Source organism: Eschrichtius robustus, chromosome 7 (assembly GCF_028021215.1).
Source record: "Eschrichtius robustus isolate mEscRob2 chromosome 7, mEscRob2.pri, whole genome shotgun sequence".
NCBI lineage: Eukaryota > Metazoa > Chordata > Mammalia > Artiodactyla > Eschrichtiidae > Eschrichtius > Eschrichtius robustus.
The window spans coordinates 127,864,924-127,885,978 of record NC_090830.1 but is presented as its reverse complement, the minus strand read 5'-3'; the positions used below and the strand labels follow the sequence as shown (position 1 = coordinate 127,885,978).

At 36.7% G+C, this 21,055-nt stretch overlaps 1 protein-coding gene across 6 annotated transcripts; it reads left to right on the top strand.

Moving 5' to 3' along the window:
• Positions 1–308: 308 nt before the first annotated feature.
• On the top strand, positions 309–20,697 carry TIAL1 (TIA1 cytotoxic granule associated RNA binding protein like 1). 6 transcript variants are annotated; one of them, XM_068548657.1, is made up of 13 exons: positions 309–510; positions 3,180–3,241; positions 7,528–7,624; positions 13,050–13,148; positions 13,388–13,442; positions 13,600–13,687; positions 15,587–15,662; positions 17,578–17,686; positions 18,358–18,453; positions 18,562–18,646; positions 18,880–19,003; positions 19,341–19,480; positions 20,320–20,697. In XM_068548657.1, the coding sequence occupies exons 3-13, from the start codon at positions 7,613–7,615 to the stop codon at positions 20,444–20,446; spliced, it is 1,011 nt and encodes a 336-aa protein (XP_068404758.1). In that variant the 5' UTR covers positions 309–510; positions 3,180–3,241; positions 7,528–7,612; the 3' UTR covers positions 20,447–20,697. The 6 variants fall into 6 exon arrangements, with proteins under 6 accessions (XP_068404758.1, XP_068404757.1, XP_068404756.1 ...); XM_068548656.1 differs by having other exon boundaries at positions 12,999–13,148; XM_068548655.1 differs by lacking the exon at positions 3,180–3,241.
• The last annotated feature ends 358 nt before the right edge of the window (positions 20,698–21,055 follow it).

The window sequence follows — 21,055 nt, the reverse complement described above, 5'->3', positions numbered from 1 at the left end:
CATTTCCAGGACCACAATTCCCAGAGACTTCAGCTTCCTGGCGGTTCTCTTTTTACTCTATCTCTTCTTGAGCTGGCTGGGCTTCGCCGACCAGCCGGCGCACAGCCACGACGTGACCCGTCGTGACCCGGCACAGGGTTTCCTCAGTGGCTCGTTTTCCTCCTCACTCAGTTATCCCCTTTTCAGGCTGTCGCGGCTGGCCTGAGCGGTGACCTGGCGGGCCGCGCCTGCGCTCTGCCCCGTTTCCTGCCTGGCTGGTGGCGGCGGCCATTTTGTTCATCCTCCTCCTCCTCCTGCTCCTCCTGGTTGGAGCGCAGTGTCCGGAGCGGGCTGGGGGGAGAGAGCCCGAGAGCGGGGTTCGGTGCCTTTTCCTCTGTCCCCAGCCGGTGCCCGTAGCCCCCCTCCCCTTCTTCCCCACCCCCTCCCCTCCCCGGCCCTGCCCTCCCCCTTGTCCCGGGATCGCTCCGTCGCACCCACCATGATGGAAGACGACGGGCAGCCCCGGACTCTGTGAGTACCCGAGACGAGGGGTGCCAGGCGCCGAGAGGCCCGGGCACCGCGGGACGCTGTGGGAGGGAGCAGCAGAGCGGGGCCGAAGGCGGGACTCTCGGCGGCTCCCTGGCCGCGGTGGCGCGGACGCGAAGTGCATTCCTCATCTGTCCATTTTTCCTTAGAAAGGAAGCCCTCCCTTCCCCCAAACACAGTCACTTCCTGGGGTCCGGGGCTTATTTCGACCTTTTCCTCTCGCGCCCTTCTTTGCATCCTCCTTCTAAGCCGGGTTTCTGCACGGCAGAGCCTGTCAGGCCCAGGAGAGCTCCTGCTCTCCCTCTGCTCTGGGGGCCCTGGGCTGGGCCGGGAGCTGCCGGTCCCCCACGGGGGCTGGGCCTGGTGGGGGTGGGACTGGGGGTGGGACCGCAGCCACTTCCCCTGCGGGCCGCGAGGAATTAGCACTCGCGCCCTCCAAGTCTCCAGTCGCTCCCGGCTCTTATCCCAAGTTGAGCTCTCCGAGGAAGCCGGACATTCTAACACCACTCAAGCCCCTACTGTCTTTCTGCCCCACGTGCCCCCGCCCACGCTGTCAGAAACACTCGCCCAGCGCCCGCTACTTTCAAAGTGCAAAAGGGATCCCTCTTGCCGCCGGAGCATCTTTCCCTTCTTGGATGAAGAAGTTTACTTTGAGCGCTACCTGCGCTAAACTGACAACCAGTTGTTAAAGTGGTGTTACCTCCTCCTCATCTGTGGGTCGAGACCTTCAGGGTTGGATAAAATGATGTTTTTATCAGCTCTTCGATGTGTCTTTTGAGCGCTTTTTCTTCTATCTTGCTGTTGCTCTTGACTCTGAAGCCCAGTGTAATGAATGAATTTCGTCTTTGAACCGCTTATTCGAGTTTCCTTTCCTTCCTAATGAAGAGTGATGACTCAGCATTTGCATTCCTTTCCAAATAGTGTGGCACTCCTTTCTTTTCTCCTGCATTTTTTTTTTTAAGTGTGATTTCTAATTAAATGTTTAAGTTGGGCCCCTTGGGTTTTCCTAGCCTCTCGAAGCTCAGCACACCTGCCTCGGGTGCAAGGAGTCAGTCAGGTCGCTGCTTTGTTTTCTCTTGCCTCTGCCTGGTATTGATATGATCATAGTTCACTTGGCTCTGCTGTCTGATGGGGAAATTACTTTTTGGGGAACAGATGAAGGTGAATGGGTACTTAGGAAGTTTGACTAGTTTCTCATCTCTAGTCCTACCAAAGAAAGTTTGCTCAGTAAAGAAGGTAGATGTCTATGTTCAATATTGATACAAGTTTGTTTTTTTGGCTGGTGGGGGGGGGCTTACACTTTTTTATTCCTACTTCTCTAATGTCTCACTAAAGTATCTGCTATCCCTTTTGAGAATTTGAGGTCAACTTAAGTACATCAAATGCTTGAATGGGAAGTCTGCTTAGTAGGAAGTTTTGTATCAGTATTTATGTTTTGTGCTGTCTTCCATTTCTGCTCTCTTTTCCCAGAAAAGAGAATTGGGACAAACTTGAAATTTGTCCTCTTAACATCTGTTGAAGCCAAGACTTGGTATTTAGTTAGCAATGTGTTCTTTGATGGAAGCATCTGGGAAAGCTGGATTTAGGCCTAGCAAGCATGTATTTAACAACGATAACAGTTACATTGTATTTAAAAATCTGAAATGTCATCGCATCATAATAGCTACTGAATAATTGGTAAATCCTCAAGGCATATTTCTCATTAACTGTATCTATCTGTTCCTTATGAAGAATTCCTGTTTTGTCATGCTAAACAAAATGCTATTGCAGTACCTTTAATTCATATAAGCACTTTGCATCTGCCTTCTCATCTCCATCAGATCTTAGACCCATAGACTAGTAAGCTAACTTCTTTGTCACTTATTTCTTACCTCTACCTTCTCCAGTCTCCTGTTCTTTCTCAGAAACACAATTAAGTTGTCTATGTTTACAGTTATCTAAAAGTGGGACATGTATACATATAAGTAAAGAAATATCTTGAGCTTCGTTGTACCTGTATGTCAGTACATGTTTACTATTCTGTCTTCCTTTTTCCTTCTCCCACTCTTCTCCATGGGAAGGATTTTTTTTTTTTTTTTTAGACAAGGACTGCTACATCTTCCTAGGTCTTACCCCTGCAGCACTTAGTTCACTGCCTGGAACGTAAGAGGTACTCAAATATTTTACAATGATTACTGTATACTTCCTTTCATTAAATTAATATTAAGTCCGTTTTTTTAAAAAGTCCTGGTTGATTTAAAATTATATAAGCAGACATGATGGTCATATGTGGTGCGGTCTTGATTTTTATATATTTTTTTAAAATTTGAAATGTAAAATTTTGAGATAAAAGCAAATGTTTCACAATTGGATTTTTGTCAGATTTTAATAAAAATGCATATTTTTTTAAAGTGTTCATTTTACATATTTCTTCTCAAAAGGATCTTTTAGATACAAGTAACATGATAAAAACTTTGAAGGTGACTTTAGAGGTTGATACCTAGTAGGGTTTTTTTGTTTATTTATGGAGATCCTTCTTTTATTTTACATCGTGATCTTTGGATTAGGCTTTCAAGTGCCTCGTATGTTTTAAAAGAATGTACTCTTAACAAAGCTTATCTTAAACTGTTTCCTTAATATGCCTGTGTGTTACTAGTGAGGTTTTTTTCCTGCAGACACACACAAGCTAAGACATATGGTTCTATCATCAGAAAACAATATGGTGTTTATAGCCTAGGTAGGTCTTTAAATATTCATTACCTACAGTATTACTAATTTATTTGATGGTATTTAAAGTGATATAGAATTGCTTTGATGTTGAGCCTAAAATTTGTCATATAGTTTCTTTGAAGGTCTGTTTTCTGATGTTCTTTGTTCCCATTTGACATTTTTTGTATTGGGGGGTAAATGTATTGGGTATCTTGGGATCCAAAAAAACAAATGAGATCATGCTGTATAACACTGGTGTTGGAAGTGAACTGCATGACACCTACCTTGTAGGACCCACATTTCAGGTTTGTGTTGTGTGTAGCTTTGAGTGCAGTGATTTGATCCATGGTATATCTGAATCTGTTATACAACATTAAATTGTAATGGTGTTCTATTGTAGTTTTTTTTTCTTCATCTACTCGCACCAAAATGAGTAGGAATTGTGGATCTGGAATTATACCATGTTAATGCAATGCCATCTTTAAGGCTGTTTTCTTCCCGATAGAGACTCAGTCAAAAGGAGGAAATAAACCATTGATTTAGAGTATAATCTGAACATCTAAGGGCAATAGCAGTAAATACTGTTAAATCCCATTATAAAATTGATTAGCTGTACCATAGATTTGGCTATATTGTGGCTGTAATTAAGCCTCTCATTCAATTTAATCATATTCTCTGTTTCTTTAAAATGTATGTGTATGTGTGTTGATATTCCTTATATAGTTGGTCAGTTCACTTGTACCTCCTGCACCTTTCCTCCACCCTGCCTCCTTCCTAAAATGAAATATCAACAAATTGATCAGCACATTAGAGGCCCATTGAAGGATATTGTTGCAAAATCTTCTCTTATATAGGAATTTGCAAGAACAAAAGTAAAAATATTACTTAGCCATAGTGTCTTGTGTAAAAGTGCTGGTAATTTCAGCCTTCGTAGGGCTAATGTTTTCAGAGTGAGAGCACATTCAATATTGAAAAGTGTGATTAGTCTTCTGAAAGGCATGATGTTCTTAACTTAAAATTCTGCCCGGTTGTACATAGGAAGTAGTTTGGCAATGTGAACTTTTGCCTACTGTGAAACTGCCAAGTTCTAGTCTCAAATTTGATTTTAACCCTGACTTTAGGGATAAAGACATCATTTTCCGTTTTTAATGCGTTAGTTCCTACAGTTCCTGTTCTTAGAAGACAAAATGGACCTAAGGTTTGCTTTTTTTCCCCCCTTGAGTTAAAAATCGTTTTGGAATTTCCTAAGTGTTTACTCTTTGAATTGATCTCAATACAAGAATTTGAGCCATTTGTCTTTTTCTGTTATTTTGTATATGTTCTTCAAGTAGAAATTTTATATTTAAACCCTTGGAACTTTAGAATATATTGATGATTTTATAACTAAAGCAGAAAGAAAGTGAAGCGTAGATGATTTAGAAAGAAAAAGGAAATATTTCTATATGCTACCAAGAGATGATGTTTTTACCAGGTCAAGAGTTGAATATTTTTGTTAGTGTTTATTTTGGGACAGATAATTTTATGATAACGTAAAGGTACTTAAGCTGTGTAGTATTTTAAAAGCTATAAAATGTTTCTGTATTAAGTGTTATGATGGATGAAGGCAAATGTAGGTGAATGAATTACAGAACTCTGAGTAAAGGAAAAGGCAGTCTCAGGTTTGGGTATAATTTAGGTGAAACTATATGGTGAATTATATCCTTTTTATCCTGGCAAATTAAGATGTTCTACATGTTGTTATGGAAGGCCATTTTTATATTAGTTTTTGGAGTTTGCTGCTTTACCAACTGAACTTTTCGTGGAGATATTTGAAAAATAGGAAACCTTAAAACTAAAGTTTTCCTCTGAGTATTTCCTGACATTCTAAACTTACATTAACCTTTTGCTCTTTGTTATCAGTGCTTGAAATATAAATTAATATATCTAAATGTGCCTCTAGAAATTCTTCAAAATCTGTAATTGATTAGAAATAGGTTGACTTGGAATAAAAATCCTGTGAAACAGTTAACAGCTTTAATTGTGACTGTTAGGGATGTAAGGTAATTAATGCCCGTGCAGTTTTTTCCTGGAAAAATCATTAAACAGTCATACAAATTAAAATTATTTAAATCATTTACAATTTGTTACATTCAAGTGATAATTTTAACTTTGTTACTAGTTAGCTTTGATATGTGAAAATCAGTTTTATCCACTCCTATTCTCTTAGAAATGAGCTAACTATTAGCATTTTAGGTTAGTTGAGTGTTAACACTTCAGAGACCAAGGTCACTGTTCATTTTCTTTACATATAGGTCTACCTTGTACAAAAAGAAATTCCATGGATACAGGTTCACAAACCCCTATGAGTTTAAAAAAAAAAAAAAAAGGCAATTGTCTGGCTAGCTCAGAAGCCTATAACCTTTCACTACTGCTGGGAAAAGTATGTCACTGCACAGCCTACTGATGGGTCTGCTCTACTTTAAATATAACAAAAAGGTGGCATAGTGGACCTAAACCAGTTTGTCACTGGTTTAGTCTTCCATTTAAGTAACATTGGACTTGTGTTTCATTTTTAGAGTGTGTTAAAATTATTAGCACCCATTGCAGTGAAATTCTTAGGTGAAAAGAAAATTGCTATTCATTCTTAATCAAAATTTTTTTTCTTTTTAACACTTAACCTTACCTTTCTCAGTCTTATTTTTCCCTTTCAGAGTATCCTATCTTAAACTATGGCAACCGTAGATTCAAGGCTTATATTGGTCTCAGTACATTGTTTCCAGATGTTATATATTATAGTTAGGAAAATAAAACTTATGTCCTTTTACTTTCCAGAAGAAAATGTGTTAAATTTTATAAATGTTGTTTGGTTTATGAGGATCATAACAGATGTGAGTTTTAGGAACTATATGCTGAGTGCGAGAAAGACTTAAAGTTTATTAAGCTAAATTAAGATAGATCCATGGTAAAGAAGATGTGGTACATATATATAATGGAATATTAGCCGTAAAAAGAAATGAAATTGGGTCATTTGTAGAGATGTGGATGGACCTAGAGTCTGTCATACAGAGTGAAGAAAGTCAGAAAGAGAAAAACAAATATCGTATATTAGCACATATATGTGGAATCTAGAAAAGCGGTACAGATGAAGCTATTTGCAGGGCAGGAATAGAAAGGTAGACGTAGAGAACGGATGTTTGGACAGGGTGGGGGGGGAGGGGAGGGTGGGATGAATTGGGAGATTAGGTTTGACATAAATACACTACCATGTGTAAAATGGATAGCTAGTGGGAACCTGCTATATAGCACAGGGAGCTCAGCTCTGTGCTCTGTGAAGACCTAGATGGGTGGGATGGGGGAGAGGGAGGGGATATGTGTATACATAGAGCTGATTCACTTCACTGTACAGCAGAAACTAACAACATTTTAAAGCAATTATACTCCAATAAAAAAAAAAAGATCCATGATACAAGGTGGTCATCTCTGGGTGGTGGTGTTCTTTTCTTTTAAACTTAATGTGTATTTTAAGTTTCTTATACAAAATACATACATTCAATTTGTAATTTTTTAAAAAATCCCGAATCTTTAGATATGTTATAGTCAAAAGTATACCTGGATTTGTCTTAAATTTTCTCTGAATTTCTAGAGAAATCTTTATATTTGCTTTGTTATCTACATAAAGATGTATTTTGTTGATTCTGATGCATTTTTGAGTATGAATTTTATTTTACCCTGCTCTCCTAAAACAAAACTAAGAAGACCTACCATCGATAACAATCTTACTAGCAAGACAGAAAGAACAAAATCCTTCAATCTTTGTGTTTTGCTATAACTTTAATTTTTTTCTTTGTTCATGTAATTGCTTTGGTTGGAGGTCTAAGATAAACTCACCTTGTGTCTGATATCCTTCTATGATCAGGTGTTTTAATGAATCAATATTTGTGGTATTATGTGTGTGTGTTATACATTATTTTGAATTGTGTTTCATATCTAAAAATTGTAGTTGTCTTGAGACTGATTTAAATTTTTATTATTTTTATTCTAACAAATAAGATGAGAAAATGATATATAGGTACAGGATAATATGCTTTGGGGGGTAAACAAGGTCATATTGATTTGTTTTTAATAGAGTCTTTTGAAGTGATATTTTAGTGACCTAAGAACAATTATTACTTTCCTAAATGAGAGTTAATCTTACACTCAAAGGATCAGGCTTAATTGGAAAAATTTTATTGAAGACAGAGGAAGTTAAAATGAAATAAAAGGTGATGAGTAGATGATAATGCTTTAGAGCCAGAGCTGAAGGGAAATTGCTGATTTTTTTTTCTTTCTGTACAGATACGTAGGTAACCTCTCCAGAGATGTGACAGAAGTTCTTATTCTTCAGTTATTCAGTCAGATTGGACCCTGTAAAAGCTGTAAAATGATAACAGAGGTAAGATCTTCCCAGTTCCCTGTGCTGACAATTAGCATAATGTTTGACATTTTGAGATACATGAGTTGATTAGTATCATTTTAAGTTTCAAGTTACTAGATGGAGAGATTCATGTTGTGTTGACTTATTTGATTTGACTGACAAACTAGGTTTAGAATGGAGTTTTATTTGAGAGGACAAAGTTTCTGTGCTGTTATTTTCAAAGGGTCCTTCATGATGTAGTTATCTTCAAGTGATTCTACTTGTAAAAAGTTGTTAGAGCTTATCTCAGAATGTTGAAAAACTAGGTTATATTTCATATATTTCCAATAAGAATGTTATATTTCAAATATTTCCAATAATAATTGGTGTGTGTAGAAGAACATTAGGTTATCATGAGCATAGGGCCACCCAAGCATCTTCAGCAATTTTAGTAAATGCTGACTGAACAACTTTATGTAGATAGGAATTTAAATTGTTAGGATAATTTGTTTTCCTTTTTTTCAAAAAAATCTTACTTTTTATACTTTCCTGGTTAAGACTCTGTAGCAGTGCCCAATGACTCGGGTTTCAGTTTATTTATTAACACTTTTTTTTTTTTTTCAACTATTTAGTATGTACCAGATACCACGGTAAGTGCTAGGGATACAGTGGTGAATAAAACGGTTCCTAGCCCGATAGAATTTTCCAGTCTATGAGAGAGACAGAGGAATTAATAGGCACTAATGATATAGGATAATAAATACTGTGGAAGTTGACAGTTTCAAGTGCTGTAGGAGCTTATAGGTCCATACAGTCTTCAGTCAGGGGAGGATTCAGTGTCTAGGCTGAAACCAAAAAGGATAGTAATGGAAACTGGCTAGACAGGAATTTGAGAAAGAAGGGAATCCAGGTAGAGAGAAGAATGTTGATCAAGCCTGGTAGACAGAGAGCGGGAGTACTTGTGAGATAGAGGGAAAGATAGAAACCATAACATGGTTGGAGTTTCGAAAGGGATTAGTCTTAGGAGATGAGGCAGGAGTGTTCAGCAGGGGTCAGAGCTGTGCTAAGGGGTTTGTGTTATATTCTGAGACGGAGGGGAACTGTTAAAAATATGTAAAGCAGAGTGGCCTTTTGATCTTCATTCTTAACTAATAAGGATAATTATCACTCTGTTCTGGTATATTATCTCTTCTTTCCTTCCTGTCTTTGATTATTTATTCATTCTTTCTTTAATTAATCAAAAATCTACTTTGTACTAGGCACTGTTCAGAGCATTGGGGATATAATGCAGAGCTAGACCAGTGAGGTTCACAAGAGTTTACATGTTAGTGAGAGTATTGTAAATAACAAGTAAACAAGATAATTCCGGATAGGAATAAGAGCTTTGAAGAGAATATAACAGTTCTGTGATGATGATTGCAGTGTTGGTGCTGTATAGGCTAGGTGGTGAGGGATGACGTCTTGCTGCAGTTGGCATCTATTTTGTGAAAGTAATAATGTAGGTTCTTAAGGAGATGGGAACTGAAGTTGCCTAATTGAATGTTGAGGCTTTTTGGTTATGCTCTGTGATCTAGAAATCTCTGATCAGTGGGCAGTTGACTCAACCAAATTTTAAAAGATCAAATGAGTCTTTTTTAGACTATGGATGTTTGGTATGGGATCAACATGGTAATGACTACTATCAGAAATCACCTCTTTGAGCTGAGATAGGAATAACAAGATGGTGCCATCTACATTAAGAGCTGGAGGCAGAGGGAACAGTCCATACAAAGGCCTTGAGTTGGTAATGAACTTGGTGCATTTGTGGAACCAAAGACCAAGGTGGCTGGAACCTGGTGAATGGTGGGAAATGAGTATAATGGAGTAGGCAGTCGGGGTTTCGAATCACATATGGCAGTATGAGCTGTGACAGAGTGTTTGGATTTTACTCTGGTTGCAGTGGGGGTCTTAAGTAGGGCGATGAAGTATTCTTTTTTATTAATTTATTTGTTTGTTTGTTTTTGGCTGCATTGGGTCTTCATTGCTGCGCGCGGGCTTTCTCTAGTTGCGGCGAGCGGGGGCTACTCCTCGTTGCAATGCGCGGGCTTCTTGTTGCGGGGCACAGGCTCTAGGCACGCAGGCTTTAGTAGTTGTGGCTCGCGGGCTCTGGAGCGCAGGATCAGTAGTTGTAGCGCACGGGCTTTGTTGCTGCACGTGGAGTCTTCCCGGAGCAGGGCTCGAACCTGTGTCCCCTGCATTGGCGGGCGGATTCTTAACCACTATGCCGCCAGGGAAGTCCTCTTGATGAAGTATTCTTATTTGCATTTTTAACGTCACTTTATTTGGAAAATGATTATTGTATGCAGAATGGATTGTAGGGGGCAGGAGTGGAAGGATAGGGAAACCAGCTGTGTTTATTTCACTAGCCTAGGTAGGAGATGATGTGGGGTGGGGGGAGCTTGTTCTTTAGAGTTGTAGCCATAGAAATAGAGGTAGATAAGTTTGGGATACATTTTGGAGGTAGAATCAGTAGGACTGGATTGGCCGTGGGACATAAAAGAAGACATCAAGAAAGACCCCTTAGATTCTTGTTTGCAGTTGTGTGTATGGTAATGCTATTTGCTAAAATGGGCATGGCATGACTGAGGGAGGCACAGGATTGATTGGGGGGTGGGGAGTGGTGGGAATCGAGCTCTGTTTTGGCAATGTTAATTTTAAGATGTGCATTAAACATATAAATGGACATTATATGTAGGCAGTTGGATAAACTGTTTTGGAACTCTAGAGAGACCAGTGTTGATGATACTAGCTTGCAGTGATAATTTGAAGCCATGGGACTGGATAAGATCTAGCTCCTAGATCTAGAGAGAGCGCTGAGAGAGAAGAGAGTAGAGGGGGCCTAGGTTCGAGCCCGGGAGCATATCAACACTTAAGTGACATTTATAGTTTGAGTTAAGGAGGAAGAAATACTTTCTGAAAGATCCTCCAGTGAGGAAACAGGAAAACCAAGAGAGTATGGTGGAATCTACAGGAGAATATTTAGAAGAGAAGGAGAGTTGTCAACAGTTTTGAATTCTGCTTCAAAGTCAAGGTGAGAACAGAAAAGGGATCACAGAGATGGCAGGGAGGTCATTGGTGAGCTCAACATGAAGTTTCCTTGCCATGGTTGGTTTGGAAACTGACTGGAGTGGGTTTAGGAAAGAATGAAATGTGAGAAAGTGGAGAGTCGCTAGAAAATTTTTGAGAAACATTTGATACATATATTTTTTAAAACCTGTGTGCACAGTCAGCCATATGAAGGGGTAGAGGAGTTTGAAATGAACTTTCATAATTTATCCATATTCTACAACTCCTACATTTGAACTTGTAAATAGTTGTAAAATCTCATATTTCTTTGTCTCGACATTTATGTCATCCAGCAAAAACTGGTGACAACACCATGGTAAGGACACAGTTGATTTCAGAGTGTCACTTGGTGGTGGTGTAAATGGGAAGCTTTCAAAGGGCATGAACTCATGAACTCTAGTACAGACTATTAGTTTCCTTTCATAAATTTCATTTTAGCATATGAAATCCCTTTCCTCCCCTTAGTTTTACGATGTTTTACTTTAGATACTGTTTATCGTAGATTCTAGCTTTCTCTGTATACTATAATAAATGTATATTATCAATTCTAAGGCAAATGTTAAAAAATTTTAACATCTCTGACAGTGACAAAAAATGGTGTCTTAGATGAAATGCAGTGTGATGTGAATATATATGTGTGTGTGTGTGTACATGTATGTACATACATTGAATGGGATCTGGCCTACTACTGGTTAGATAAATTTGAAGTCAGTATGCATGAGTAGACTAGTTTACTGAAGCCCGTTGTTATCATAGTTCTACCATTGGACTCCTGTATGTTTTGCTGCGGTTAACAGTGTTTTCCTTAGAGACCATCAGGGCAGAAGAGGTAGGAGTAAAAGGAAAAGTTGATGACTAGCACAGTTTTAGCTTCTTATTTACCTTTAAACCTTTTCTTCAGTGAGTGTTACTGGTAAACGTTAACTCTTCTACAGGAGGAATTTGAGTGCGTATTTCTGTTTGGAGTCGTTTCCCTATTTCCTTTTCTGCCTCGTAAGAACAGCATTCACTTGGCTACAACAATAGGATTTTGTATGAGAGCCCGTAGTAGTTTTCTTGTCAGTATTAATGATTACGCTTTTTTCCCCTCAAGGAAATGCCTTCTGGTTGCTTCACCACTATTGTTTTAGACGTCTTATTTTGGATTTTTCTTCTAAAACTTTCCTGGAATGAAAAACAGTGGTTGTTGAAAAGAGCTTTATTTTATCTGGTATTTTTAATCCCTTGTAAGTGCAACTGGAATTCCACATTTTAAACATTATTTTTAGATATTTTACATTGAATAGTGATATTTTTAACCTTATGTAAAAAATATATTTGTACAACTGTATAGCTGTTCAATATAGGTTGCAATCTTATAAAATTCATTTCCATTTTGGTTCATAGGTGTTACAGTTGTTATATCTTAGGTAGTTTCTCATCTTATGTTGGTGTTTTATATTTATTGGTGTCATATTAGGTACTCACTTTTTTTTTTAATTTTTATTGGAGTATTGTTGATTTACAATGTTGTGTTAGTTTCAGGTGTACAGGAAAGTGAATCAGTTATACATATACTTATATCCACTCTTTAGGTATTCACTCTCTTATATTGGTGTTTTGTGATATAAAATTTTAGCTTTGTTGTGGAATATTTTATTCAGACACATTTTCAGAAAATTTTTTCTTAATCACTAGTATATTTTTCTGGTCTTTGGAAGACCAATTCAAAGTGTATAGAATCTCCAGAGCTTCAGAAGATTTTGAAAGGTAGGGATTTCATTTCAACAGCTGGTTATAAATCTGAAATTTTTCTTTTTTATTCTTATTCCTTCCTTGTACAGAAAAGAAATACATAATCTCGTCTTATTATATGTATCAATAGTACTAATCCTAGTTTCGATCAGGAGTAAAGTTTGTAAAGTTGGTTCATTTCTGTATTTTTTTTATAGTCATGGGATACAGTTTATGAAGGATTATGATGCATAAATAGAATTCATCCCTTTGAAAATAATGTTGGGAGAGAAGAGCAGTGGTAAGGAGTGGTCCTTATCTCTCAAATCTGAACTTGAGGTTTTGTTTGGTCTAATATAAACTTCTGTTTTATATTTAACATACTTCACCAGAATTCTATATTTTGATTTAATGCTGGTAGTCATGATTCTGTACTGCTTTGTAGTTCTGTTTGAGTACAACAGTATTCTGAGGTGCAAAGTCAGGTATAGGTGTAAATCTTATTTTTAAAGTGTTAGGCTTTCATAAGCTTATGCAATCTCACCTCGTACATGCCTAGCTATCAGTAATGTTTTTTCCTGGATTTTCTTCTCAGCAACCCGATAGCAGAAGGGTCAACTCTTCTGTTGGATTTTCTGTTTTGCAGCATACAAGCAATGACCCATATTGCTTTGTGGAATTTTATGAACACAGAGATGCAGCTGCTGCATTAGCTGCTATGAATGGGAGAAAAATTTTGGGAAAGGTAAGATAATAAATGATGGCATCTTATGAGTACATATATTTGCATGTCAGATTAGTTTGTATTCTTTCTTAGCAAGTTTTTAACAAATATTCAGCTCTGCCAAGTGATGGTTTTGCTTTATTCAGCCTAGTGCTTTTACCAAAATGATCCTGCTTGATAAAATGATTTAATAAGTGGTAAGTGTTGTGACTCATAATGACATGCCTAATAATTTTATTAAATATAATCTTTATTTTTAGGAGGTCAAAGTAAACTGGGCAACAACACCAAGTAGCCAGAAAAAAGATACTTCCAGTAAGTACTCCTGCTGCATTTTACTGTGGAAGAGTTCTGAAATTATCCTTGGCAGCATTACCAGCTCAAATAGGTTTTTTTCTTCCTTTAGTGTTGCCTAAAAAAGGTTTACTACCTGACTTCTTAAGTATTTGATTACCAAATGCTTTGATTTCAGATCATTTCCACGTGTTTGTTGGGGATTTGAGTCCAGAAATTACAACAGAAGATATCAAATCAGCATTTGCCCCCTTTGGTAAAATATCGTAAGTATCATAATCAATACTATATTCAATAGTGATAGGCAAAATTGTACTTGATTAACTTGCATCAGAATTAAGATTTTCTTTCCCTAGTTAGTGTGATTTTTTGTTTGTTTGTTTTGTTTTTTTGATTAGTAGATGTTGTTGAAAATGTTAATGTCATTTCAGTGTTTTGGGGTCTTGTTTTCATCTAATCCTGTGTATAACATGTTAAAAATTAAGTGATTCTGTTTGTTATCTTTAAAGCAGATGTTTGGGTGGTAAAACTTATTATAAAGTCCAGCTTTTTGTCAAATGTTTTCAAAATTTGGTGGTTAAAGATACGGGTTAACCAAAAATAAATGATTTATACTGTGTGTTAAACTTCTATGGGAGGAATTTATAAATGGGGAAAGTAGGTAAATCCTTGGATATATTGTGAAATTAGAAATGTACATGTTTAATTATAATGATAAATGTGTTTTGATATTTTAGCTGAAAAGTAGCATTATTATAGTAGTAAAATGTTTCAATGTCTGAGCCATAAATGTGGGATTAATTAGTAGATTTTTTTTGTTAGTGGTATTTGATTCTGCTAGGGTAGGGCCCAATTGTGGTTTGATTTTTTTTTTTTTTTTTTTTTAAACAAAGTTGGTGCTCAGATTTTGCTGTATGTTACTTGATCAAATATATTGGAAAATTTAAAGTGTTACAAGTTCTATAAAATGTGAATCACAATTTATCTATCTGCTTAAAATCACTTTATTTTATGTATTTATTTCCTATAGATTGAAGTTAAATGTTTTAGTACTACTTTACAAAAATACGTTTCGCCTAAGAACAACAGTATTTCTCTCTACAATTTGTTGTTCTATAGATTTAATTTATTTGATAGATTTAATTCTTAATTTTCTATTTTGATATTTACTTTGCTTTTTAATCTAGATGTGGTAAGTAGTACTGTTTTAAAAATCAGTATAAAAAATAATACAGGTTGCTGTTTTTCAATCTATATTTATACCTGAGACCTGCAGTTTTTCTAAAGTCCAAGTCACAATTAAAAGTAATAGCATTCTGGTTATTTTGCAGAATTGCTCATAAGAATGGACAGGATCTTGAAGGCTAACTGCAAGGAACTGTGCACACTGGAACTCAGTTGTAGATTTTTTTCTCATTTCTATTTATTCTTATTATACATTATTTATATATACATATTTTAGTATTTACATTTTAACATTCTATATTCAGTGGAGTTCTATATTTCCAATCATTTTAACTTACTCACTAAAATTTCTGTGTAAATTTGTTGTTTTCGTACTGGTGTGCTTAGCATTGTTGTTAGTTTTTTATTCTTTCTTAAATTTCTGAAAATGTCAATTTTTCAAAATTTACAGCTGCCCAAACTCCAAAATGATGGTAGAGAATTGACCAAGAAAAATAAAGAAATCTGTTAACAGGCCATGTATGCCTTTTTAATTCCTATTTTTTCCTCTTTTTCAATTTTTTAATATTTCATATATTTTGTATCACTAGGCAGAAGACATTTAGCTATTTAGAGATTGCATGGTAAAGTAGTTAGCATTGTTACAGTAATTTATAGAACCAGTAAACCTTAGAGGACACTAGCGAATAGAATATTAGAAAAGGAAACTATTGTTCCTATTAATCTTCAAATTTGAGCATTTAGTTTAGAAAGCACAGGCTATTTGATTAGGTTGCATGTTTATTACATGTTTTTGTCCTACTGCTTTTTTCTAACAGGTAAAGAAGCGTTAGGGAGAGTTCAGGAATGGCTGTAGTTAATTAGGGCTAACTGGAATTTTATTTAAAAAAATGCTCACAATACAGTGTGTGTGGTTCCTTTTAGTTTTTATTTTGAGGATGACTTTTACTTCCCTCATTTAGCTGTGCTTCTTTTCACAGGGATGCCCGAGTAGTTAAAGACATGGCAACTGGAAAATCCAAAGGCTATGGCTTTGTATCTTTTTATAATAAACTGGTATGTTCTTTCAACTCAATTTGAATTTAATGCAAAATTTAGTTATTAATGAATATTTTTGGATGTTGACTACAAACACAACTATTGTGTAATTTTGTTTTAATAATAGGGTGTAGTTCGTTCTTTTTTTTCATAAGCTTGGAAATAACTGGGAAAAATAGGCTGATTATAATGAAGTATATTAAAGCTTGCATTTGTGACTTGGTAAGGGTAAGATGTGTTAGAAGTAGAACTCACAACTAGGACAAGTGAGCTAATCTCAGAATTTGAAGGGAAGTTAAATTATATTTGTCTTGGGACTTCCCCGGTGGCACAGTGGTTAAGACTCCGCACTCCCAACGCAGGGGGCCTGGGTTCAATCCCTGGTCAGGGAACTAGATCCCACATGCACGCTGCAACTAAGAATTCGCATGCCGCAACTAAGGAGCTCACCTGCCGTAACTAAGACCCGGCACAACCAAATAAATAATAAAATAAATAAATGTTCTTAAAAATTATATTTGTCTTAACCATGAAAATCTCAATTTTAACTTTCTTTAAATGCTTTTATTTATTTATTTATGGCTGCGTTGGGTCTTAGTTGCAGCATGCAGGATCTTTTGTTGCAGCATGCAGGCTTCTCTAGTTGTGGCTTGTGGGCTTCTCTCTAGTTGTGGCGCATGGGCTTCTCTCCAGTTGTAACGCATCACGGGGGCTCTGTACCTGGGGCACGTGGGCTCTCTAGTTGTGGTGCGTGGGCTTAGTTGCCCCGCAGCATGTGGGATCTTAGTTTCCCCGACCAGGGATCGAACCCGCATCCCCTGCATTGGAAGGCGGATTCTTAACCACTGGACCACCAGGGATGTCCCTTAACTTTTTAATTATTATCCATATTTTTGTAGCTGGGACGTTAATGACTACAGCAAGTTATGTAAATGAAATTTTAAGCAATTCGTCTTGATTTTTGCATGTATTTAAGAACGAGGTACCAAATATCTAAGCATTTGCATTAACTGTAACATCAGATAATAAAATGGGCTTTGGTATTAATGTTTTGGAACAGTTTCAACAACTTAAATTATTTATATTTTATTGAAGCAGTAAGATAAAGGGCAGGAGTTGTATCCTTTTTTTGCTTAGATTCATTGCAAATTCACATTACTTCCTAAATTCATTTTTTGGGAATTCCCTGGCAGTCCAGTGGTTACAACTCCTCACTTCCACTGTAGGCGGCATGTGTTCCATACCTTACTCAGTTTTTATTGTAGAACTCAGTTTTACAGCATTCTAAATCATAATGCAGAAGTCTTCCGTCTTAAGTTTTAAATCTTGTGTCATAGTCCATTGCTATTAGAATGTAGATTGGGGGGGTTAGGTGATATTTAGACCATAGTATCAAGAGTTTTTAGATATTCTTCAGTAAAAGTCATATTACAAATCAACCATAAAATTAAGATATTTGAAAACAACTTTGTCCTTTTTTTTGGTGATCAGTGGGATTGTAATTTTCTCCTTTTATGTTTGAATTATAATTCCCCTTGATGCTTAAATGCTATCCTGGTTTTTTGGGGTTTTTTTTTAATATTTTAATTTATTTATTTGGCTGCACGCGGGATCTTCGATCTTCATTGCAGCATGCAGGATCTTTAGTTGTAGCGTGCGAAATCTTAGTTGCGGCATGTGGGATCTAGTTCCCTGACCCGAGATTGAACCTGGGCCCCCTGCATTGGGAGAGCGGAGTTTTAGCCACTGGACCACCAGGGAAGTCCCTATCCTGGTATTTTAAAATCTATAAATAAATATTGCTTTAATGAGTCACTTACTGATAAGATTTATTGGATCCAGAAGTGCCAACGTTTTATTTCATCTTAATGAGTCTTATGAACCACTCTTCTCTGTGTTTGTAATTGCTGTTTTTTTTCCTTTTTCTCCATAGGATGCAGAAAATGCAATTGTGCATATGGGAGGTCAGTGGTTGGGTGGTCGTCAAATCAGAACCAATTGGGCCACACGTAAACCACCTGCACCTAAAAGTACACAAGAAAGTAAGATATGTCTCCTTTATATGTTTTTATGGATACTTCACAAAATCATGTATTAGTTTAGTCTTAATTTCTTAAAATTGAAATTTTATTAGCATTTCAAGACTCATTTTATCTTCAATATAATTGTGGGAAAATAACTGAGCTTTGATGCGAGTATATTTGGAGCTGTGAACCAGGTGATTTTATAGGTCAAATCATAGTGTTAAGGAGAAAAAATTCTATTTCTCCCCACAATGAGGCATATCTTAATAGTATATGGTAATCAGTTTTATAATGCTGTATAACCATCAACTTTTTTTGTTTTTTGTGTTTTTTTTTGGCTGTGTTGGGTCTTCGTTGCTGCGCGCAGGCTTTCTCTAGTTGCGGCGAGCGGGGGCTGCTCTTTGTTGTGGTGTGCGGGCTTCTCACTGCGGTGGCTTCTCTTGTTGCAGAGCACGGGCTCTAGGCGTGTGGGCTTCAGTAGTTGTGGCACGCAGGCTCAGTACTTGTGGCTCCTGGGCTCTAGATCGCAGGCTCAGTAGTTGTGGCGCATGGGCTTAGTTGCTCCACGGCATGTGGGATCTTCCCGGACCAGGGCTCGAACCTGTGTCCCCTGCATTGGCAGGCAGATTCTTAACCACTGTGCCACCAGGGAGGCCCCATCAACATTTTTGTTTTCTTTCTGCATATAGATAACACTAAGCAGTTGAGATTTGAAGATGTAGTAAACCAATCAAGTCCAAAAAATTGTACTGTGTACTGTGGAGGAATTGCTTCTGGGTTAACAGGTATAGTGTCTGGTTTTCTAATCCCCTTCTCTGGAGCTTCATCATTATTAGCAGCAATTTCATGATAACATGAACCTTAAATATTTTATTTGTATGTTTGTTTTTCAGATCAGCTTATGAGACAGACATTCTCACCATTTGGGCAAATTATGGAAATCAGAGTTTTTCCAGAGAAGGGCTACTCATTTGTCAGGTAAAATCCTACCTTACGTTTGATCCATTCCTTTCAGTTATATTAATTGATATCCCCTCAGGTATCAGAGTTTGTTATTTTAGTACTTCTTTGCAATGTAGAACTTTAAACTCCTACATGATGTACTTTAGGAAAATACCAAGTTGATAGTTATAAATTAAGGAGTTTCTGTATTACTTACTAAGTACTTAAAAAAATAAAAAACAAAAAACTTCATTCTCATCCTCTCTTAGATTTTCTACCCATGAAAGTGCGGCCCACGCCATTGTTTCGGTGAATGGTACTACAATTGAAGGACATGTTGTTAAATGCTATTGGGGTAAAGAATCTCCTGATATGACTAAAAACTTCCAACAGGTAATTCAATTTTTCATAGCGCTTTTTAAGGTTTCCTTCTTACATATCTACATAAAAGCTTTAGAAACTGTAAAAGAAAGCAAACAAAAAAGTAAAGCATATAGCTGCTTTCAGTTGATTTTATTAATGCTATTTCAAAAGTGATTATTTTGCGGTATTAACTGAATCTTAATACTTTCTTTTCACAGGTGTCACCACCCCAATAAACTTAGACAATGATAAATAACAGAGTCCTATTCACATAAGGGTGCTTAGTTTTTCTCTTCCTTGTCTCCCACTTTCTTCAAATACTGTGTTTCTTTCTTGTTCCCTAAAACAGTAATTTGCTTTTTCCTAGGTCGACTATAGTCAGTGGGGCCAGTGGAGCCAAGTTTATGGAAACCCACAACAGTATGGACAGTATATGGCAAATGGGTGGCAAGTACCACCTTATGGAGTATATGGGCAACCATGGAATCAACAAGGATTTGGAGTAGAGTAAGTTGTTTGAGTTTTTCCAGTATAGAAACATATAGTTCCGACAAAAGGAATTAAAAAGTGTGTTTTCCTAGGGAGAATCTATTTAAACTAAATACATTGAACTATGGCATTAACTATGTGGCATTATAAGCATTGTAGAAACGTTATGAAAAATGATTTGTAATGCTAAAAATTTGCTTTTTATTATCTAGGTGGAAAGGGAGTTTGGGGTAACATTTGATGTGTCCTCCTATCTCTATGAGCAGTTGGTAGAATTTGATTTACATTTCTAATATACTGTTTTATCTACTTGTTTATTTTTGCATGGAAAAGATCTTTGTCTGGATATGTTCAGAAATTTAATGATTTATGCCTGTTGGCTTGTGTGAGAAGTCTCTGAAATTTATCTAATATAAAGTAGCTCACTTTTTTTCCTTTATTGTTAGATTGTGTTGGTCCCTTGTGCTTTTTCTAGCCAGCCCAAACCTTTATTATTTTCACCAGTTCTTCTTCCTGTTTACAAAGTAAACTTGTGTATTTAAAATTGTTTATAAATTGATATACCATGTGTGCAGTATATGATGGGTAGATGATGAGTTGAATCATTTGTCATTTTTTAAAAAATCAGTTTTGAGATACTTTTCAGAGAAGTCATATGTTATCTTAGCAAAAATTTAAGACTAATATTGGAATATATATTTTGCATATGTGGATATGTATCATTTATTTCTTTGCTCTCTGTTGTAAGTATGTTGATTTCTTGTTTATGATTAGGCTCTGCTTGACTTTTGTATAACTGTATAGATAATTTTTTCTTTGCATTTGCTGAAGTTTTTTTTTTTTTTTTTTCTTCCAAGTCAATCACCTTCAGCTGCTTGGATGGGTGGATTTGGTGCTCAGCCTCCCCAAGGACAAGCCCCTCCCCCTGTAATACCTCCTCCCAACCAGGCTGGATATGGCATGGCCAGTTACCAAACACAGTGAGCTGGGACTCTAAACAAAATGTAATTCATGATAGCTTCAATTTCCTTGTGACACTCTGAAGACATGAAAGTAGACATCGGAAAATGAAAATATTTATTTTAAAAATTGAAATGTTTGGAACCTTTAGCACAGCTTTGCTTTGGTGAAGGACACATGTCTTCTAGTTCTGCCTTTTTAAGTTTTTGTTCATGATGGATATGAACATGATTTTTCTTTGTGTACAAAAACTACAATAAAGTCAATTAAGACAATTCTGACTACAAATTTTGATATAATAGGAGAAATGGGTAATACATTTTGATTCTTAGATACTATTCCATTTTTATCTTGCTGTTCAGTATTTTAACTCACTGTGTTTTTAAAAGAGCAAAAAAGGGAGGATCATGGAAAACTGGGAATCACAAATAAGTTCATCTTGAACCTTGATACTCCCCTCCCCTCCCCCAAGGTGGAACACATTTGAAGTCAGCAGAAAAAAAGTGTGATATTGAGAAGAAATGCATGATTTTGGAGTCGCTTTGGAGGAAATACTTTCTCTGTGCCTAAAGAAACTGAAGCCAGACTGATAAAAGAAATTTTGCAACCTAAATAAGGAACAGCATTGTCTGA